This window comes from Cyphomyrmex costatus, unplaced genomic scaffold, assembly GCF_001594065.2.
Source record: "Cyphomyrmex costatus isolate MS0001 unplaced genomic scaffold, Ccosl1.0 scaffold565, whole genome shotgun sequence".
Lineage (NCBI taxonomy): Eukaryota > Metazoa > Arthropoda > Insecta > Hymenoptera > Formicidae > Cyphomyrmex > Cyphomyrmex costatus.
The window spans coordinates 515,149-521,935 of NW_017279836.1; the positions used below are offsets into that span (position 1 = coordinate 515,149).

Genomic DNA, 6,787 nt, shown 5'->3' on the forward strand with positions numbered 1-6,787 from the left:
ACAAACTAGAACTTGTGCGTGGTTTTTTATGCTTTTTTAATTGAAATAATATATATATATATTAAATATAATACATTTAAATATAATATTCCATAAAAAAAATTGCGCCTCAAATTACACATCGTTATAGAGCTTGCATTAAATAAAAAAATTCTTCAACGTTTAAAATGCTCATTTTAATCAAATAATTTATCAACAATTTCAGATACGGAAGACCATACAGATACGGTGGCTGGGGAGGTGGATATGGCAGAGGTTGGGGAGGATACGGAGGATGGGGCGGCTGGAGAGGAGGATGGGGCGGCTGGGGTGGACGAGGCTGGGGTGGACGAGGATATGGTGGTTGGGGTGGCTGGGGATACTGGGGTTGAGACATGAACTCCACATTCCATCCGCGTGATACTTAATCGCTATCAATACAGCTTTTGGCTCTATGAATTTTCACTAAGATACGCGAAGCTCTTGGACAGCTTCATTAACTTTGTAAGTTTTTATTGAAACCTTCATTGTATAAGAATAAAAGTATGTTAAAAAAAAGTGAAGCATGTTTTGTTTTTTCCATCATCTTTATCAATCATGATCCCACACGAAGAATTATTTCAAGAAATTGATGTTAATATATTATGATATATGCCATGATTTTATATTGTGCAAAAAGATTAAATTATATAATTGCAAAAATTAAATTTCTTAAAAAAATTATTACAAAGATGAATGTAACATATTTAACATTAAAATTAATTATCAGATATAAAAAAATTAATGTTCTTTATAAAAATTTGAGAAATTCTATTCCAAAAAATTAATCTATAAAATTACAAAAATGAAATTTTTTTGTATAAAAGACTATTGCAAAGATGAGCGTATTTTATGTAAAAATTGATTGATCAGACACAAAAGAAAATTGAAGAACTTCTGTTTCAAAGTTAATACATAATATTTATGTCATAATTTTACATTGCAAAAATTAAACTACACAAATCGCAAGATTGAAAATTAAAAAGAAAAATTGTTAGAAAAATGAATATAGCATATCTTACATAAAAGTCGATTATCAGACATAAAGAAAATCAAATGCTCTTTAAAAATTTAAGTTTAAGAAATTTAAAGACTTGCATTTAACGAATATAATAAAGACAGGATTGATTCGTGAGTAAGAATAACTGGGGGTGTAGGTTGAATAAGGAAACACGGGATGTAAAAAACTGTAATTATTATTAATCGTAATAATATGATTATTGACAATGACGCGACTATGTGCACATTAAAACACCTTATCTGTATCTTACAAGATCAGCTTTCTTACACTATATACAATAACTAAATATCATATTACTTTATATTATATAATAAAATTATCTATTTATATTTTTGTATGTATATATATATATGTTCATATTTATATATTTATATATTTATATATATATATATACTCGCGTATTTATATATATAATATTAAATTCATTGTTATTTAATATTAGAGTAATTGTTATTTCAATATATATATATATATATATATGTAAGAAACGATTAAAAATTAACCAAATATTTATTTTTTATAATTCTGTACAATATAGGCTCTTAAAACTCTGCTTATCACTGAAAAAATGTACAATGCGATATATATGGTATGAAGGTATATGTCTGGAAAAATCCTCTCGTTCGCGAAACGTTTAAACCGATACGGTGCGCGTGTCGGCTCGTTGATCGATAATTCGTTCGCGGTTGATCGATGATCGTGCGCGACACGCGCCGGAGGAACCGCAGAGAAGGATTCGTTTCCGCGATCGACGAGAATTTCAGGGCGGCGGCGAGCGCGCAAAGATCGCCGACGCACTAAACAATACTTCATTTGATTTGATTTCTTTTGCGCTGTATAACAAGGAAATAAAGAGTTATGACAATAAAGAATTGGGGACGAAACGGTATCGCCAAACACACACATTCTCATTCTCTCTCTCTCTTCTTTCTCTGTCACAACTTAATCACTCATTCATTTTTTCACTCTCTTTTACCTTTTCATGGGATTGCAAGATCGCGGCAAAAAACTATTTTACTCTTTTGGCTCAATACAAGTTATGCAATGTACATGGAAGATACGTCCAATTAGAAGAATGATTTATTTTCTAATAAATCCAAAGTATTTCCCAGTAAACACAAACCCAAAAGTAATATAACATCAATATTATAATTTCTCACTCAACAATGTAACTGTTGCATACAGTATACATATTATGTGTTATATTATATTTATATTATTAAGTATAAAATTGTATAACATTGATGTTGTATATTATTTTTAGTATTTACTAAGTTGCCGGCTCTTTAATATCGACTGATTTTCTTTTTATACATTCGCGTAGTTTTTACTCGAAAAGTACTCTAAAAACATGGATGCGGATTCAACACTAATGTTAATTCTCACCGTGTTGGTATAAACATCATGATACCACCAACATATGAATTTAATGAAAATAAATAATCATGTGTTTTGAGCCACGCACTGACAAAAATTTCTAGTTGAAATTTTTTTCTTTAAAATAAACAAACTAGAAGATTATCTAATTATACCTATATCAATCAGAATTCTGGTTATCTGAACTAGAATTATCGTATAATAGATTTAATAAAAAAATTCTAATTTGTCCATTTTCAACCAAAATTCTAATTAATGCAATCTGCATTTTTTTTTTCCAGTACAGTGTTAAATCAACATCTTTGACGTTAATATCACAATATATATTTTTTAGAATGTGATAAAAAATATTGAGAGAATTGCTGACAATTGAGATAAAGATTATGATAGATGTCTAGAAATCAGAAGACGCGGTAATGTCTCCAGTCATGTTTAAAAACTGAAAGACACTACTCTTATCCCGAGCCACCAAAGTTCATTTTTCGGGGGGATGCACAATTACTAAAATATAAAAAATTTTAAATCGAACTTTATATGCCTTGAAAGGCGGCATCGTAAATTTATTTTTTCAAAGTGACAACTTTTCTGGAGTGTTTTCCTTTATTTTCATTTTCGGACAGCCTCCGAAAATTCATCGATCAATAATAAGCCGCGCTACAATGTTTTTTCTTTAAAAATAATTAACAGTTTTGTTGGAAGAAATATTGAAAGTTTTTTGACGCGCGATCATGCATTTATCCTTTTTATATTTTTTGGATTTTTTTTTAGTACGCGCTTGCATCCAAGAAAGAGAGCAAAACTAAAAAACATTTGGAAGATAAGATCCGTACGGTAACACAGCCGTTATATAAGCTTCATACCAATTACAGATTCCTGTGTCTTATCTGATATACGAGTATATACAATTTCTTCTTATCCTGCGCGTCGCGTTACAATTGTGGAGTGAAAAGTTGAGTAGAGAATCGTTTTCTAAATGAAATAACATTGAGCTCACACCGGAAATTTTATTATCCGTAGAGATTTCCGTTCTACTTTTACACTTAAATTTTTATCCAAATACATCCCTCATTTTTGTTTCATCTTTACCGAAATGTAAAAACAATTTTTCTCGTTTATTAATTAAAAATTCGCCACCTATCGCGGCTTCCGCGGTTTACGATTTCTTTTTCACTTCACAATCGATAATGTGCGGTGACTGGGACGAAGAATCTTCCTACGAATATCGTAACAATTGCACGTTTAGCAAAGGATCAGCAATCGGTAAGATTTCTCATCGGCGCATACAAATGGTGAAAATGTAAACAATTTCCATTTCGCTTTATTGCGCATTCTACTAACATACCCCCGATTGCACGCAATCGACTTTTAGTCGCTGCTAATGTTCCTCGTCACGTTTCACACCCTAATTGCTTATCATTCCAATTCCTGTTTTTTTTTTTTTATATATTCTTCATACCAGTAACTTGAGATACGATAACAAAGACACAAAAAATAAATAAACATAATAACAAAGAAGATGGCTAAAAGAAATAATTTTGTTTTAGAGACATCTCTCTCTACGACGTCTTTTGCATGTACACTTTTTTCATTAGAATATATTAAAATGTAAGACTCGATATGTTACTACTCTTCAGATTTTACAGTCCAGTAATAAATTATTTGAAAAAATAAACGCGCATAAAAACGATGATTTTTCATATCTCAAAAAATGTTTTGTATCCTTAAACATATTTTACATCTATTGTTTAGACACATATTTGTAGTTTAACATAGTATTTTTCTTTTAGAACAGAGTTATTCAATATTGCTGGTATTAAAATGCAGCGACAGGTAGAAAAAGGATTCACCATAGGCAATCCTTGCAGGAATCTTCTTTCCCGAAGATGATGGTGATGATGACGAGATGCGTCGCTCTTCGGCTTCGTACGAAACAAATCTAACGGAATATCTTCATCTTATGTATATCTCGTGATTTATCGAATCACATACGCACGTGACTCGTTTGTTCGAAAAAAAAATTTTTTTTTTCTCTTTTCACATCTTTTGCAATTCGGTAGTAATCCTTTCATTTTTAAATATCGGTACAAAACATGGCACGCCGCTTCATCAACCATGAGTATTTTATACGCATAACTCTTGTTATCTACGTGGCGAGATTATGACGATATACTTCTTAATACAAACAGAGAAGAAACGTATAATAACAGTAATAATAGCGTGTGATACATAATAATTAGGATGATACTAAGAGAAAGAAAAGCAGAAGAAGATTGATTGATTGAGCGAGTGAGTGAGTGAGAGAAAAGTGAAAAGAGAAAAAAAGGAAGAGCAAGAGACAGATGGAGAAAGGAAGAAAAAGACAGACGGAAAAAAGAGATAGAAGAGAAAGAAAAAGATAGGAAAGCGATAGATGATAGAAGTAAGAGAGATGCGGGAGGGAGGGAGAGAAAGAAAGTTAAAAACCGTTTAAAAACTGTTCTTGGAGAGCTTTCGAAGGAAAATAGGTGAATAAATAGCTTACAATGATCGTCATAAATAAATACACGCAGCAGGGTTACAACGTGAAAAGGGATAAAATAGATAATCGTGACGATTAATAATGACGCGTTGGATCTTATAAAAAAAACTATATAACAAATCGCGCGAGGCGCGTACGTAATATTTATGTATATATATATAATATATATTTAACGTGTAAAAAAATATAATAAAAAAATATTTTCAAATTTCGCGTCTAACTTCGCGATCTTGTATGTGCGGATTGCACAGCGTGAAGCGAAAACAAACATGGCAGAAAGAAAAACTAAAAGAGAAGAATGGGCAATTAAAACAAAACGATACCGTCATAGCATATTGCAGAGTTTAATTGTCAAATGCGAGAGAGAGTGCATGCAAGTTCCAATTGTCAAATCGCGAAAAAGCACGTCCTTTTTTTTTTCTATTTTCCTTCTTTTTCTTTCAAGCACATGAACGGATATGCTTGTGTAAAAAAAAAAATGAGGTTTGTTCTGAAAATAAAAGAATAACGAATGCATATCCCTTTTCTCATTTAGTGCTTCACGTCCGGCTGGTATCACGTTCTCCTCTTGCCACATTAAAGTCGACATCGATCGTATATCGCTCGAAATATTGTATATATTGTATCGTGCTTTATTAAAATTCGTTATAACTAGCATTTAAAAATCACGACCTAAGTAGTGATTTGAGAAATATGCTTCTTGTACAAGGTAATTTTACGTCGCTGCTGCGGATACCCCATTAAGGTGTCGATCGTTGCGCACAAATATGAGCTTCGATTCTTATCAGGACATGTGATGCGATAATACACCTCACCAATTTATGTCCTTCAAAAGTTCATATCTAATCATCATATTGCTTTGAAATCACATCGACGAGCGTAAGAGAAATCTTTGAGCGTAGCACATCGACAAACATTAAGATGGAATTCTGACTGAAGTTGTTTCTATACGGATTGTTTCTACAGACTTAAGTAATAAAATAACTGGATATCAATTAGCTATACGCAATGAATGGAAATGTGAGATTATAGTTGATATACGGCAAGCACATTTTTCTCACATTCAGGATCTCTTTACAAGAGACTCCATAAATAAATCTTCAAAAGTTTAGAAGAGAACTTGTGTGTGATGGACAGTAAAAATATAAAGAAAAACTGATTCATCTACAACGATCGTTATTATATTGTGCTTTGTTTTAGATTGAAGTTGAGTGCTTTCTAGCGAAAAACACAGATGACTCATATCTGTTCTATCATTGTAGATTAACTTTAATCTGGGTTTAACTTTTTCTAGTTCTAAGAATTAGAAAAGGATAAAGAGTAAGTTAAATCGAGATTAAAGTTAATCTCTGCATTGGTAGAAATAAATACAGTAAATAATTATATCCTTGTTGTTTGCTAATGTTAAGCAAAAATAACACGTTACACTACTAGTCTGTTTCCTGCATTAGACTGCATTCTTTCTCGCTTTCGATAAATATCAAACATATGTCTGTTTCACTTTAAGATTCAAAAGTGTACACTAGTTTAGCCACAGAAAACAGAGCTTGTGACACCTGTGTTTCTTGTCACAGAAAACACCCATTAAATTAATCAAACAGCCTGCATTATGAAGGAAAAGTGGGTGTATAAAAGATACGCATAGATAAGAGACGGTTTTACACAATAATTACGCAACGAGATGACACCTTAGTGTGGACCGTCGATACACCCGACGAAATGCACATATTGTTGTTATTCCTTTTTTACTATTTGTGGTAAATTTTGGGCACTTTGTGAAATTTCACTTCACCCTCAGATCATTTACAATAATTAATAATTTATATTACACTCTTACTACATTTCTACCGAGT

General features: G+C 31.8%; 1 protein-coding gene across 1 annotated transcript in view; it reads left to right on the forward strand.

Moving 5' to 3' along the window:
- LOC108779206 (neuropeptide-like protein 32) overlaps positions 1-537 on the forward strand; it is a 4,135-nt gene extending 3,598 nt beyond the window's left edge. Inside the window, exon 3 of the mRNA XM_018546573.1 lies at positions 206-537. Within this exon, the coding sequence (XP_018402075.1) occupies positions 206-371 (166 nt within the window). The 3' untranslated portion in view covers positions 372-537. The remainder of the gene's footprint in view (positions 1-205) is intronic.
- Positions 538-6,787: the final 6,250 nt, after the last annotated feature.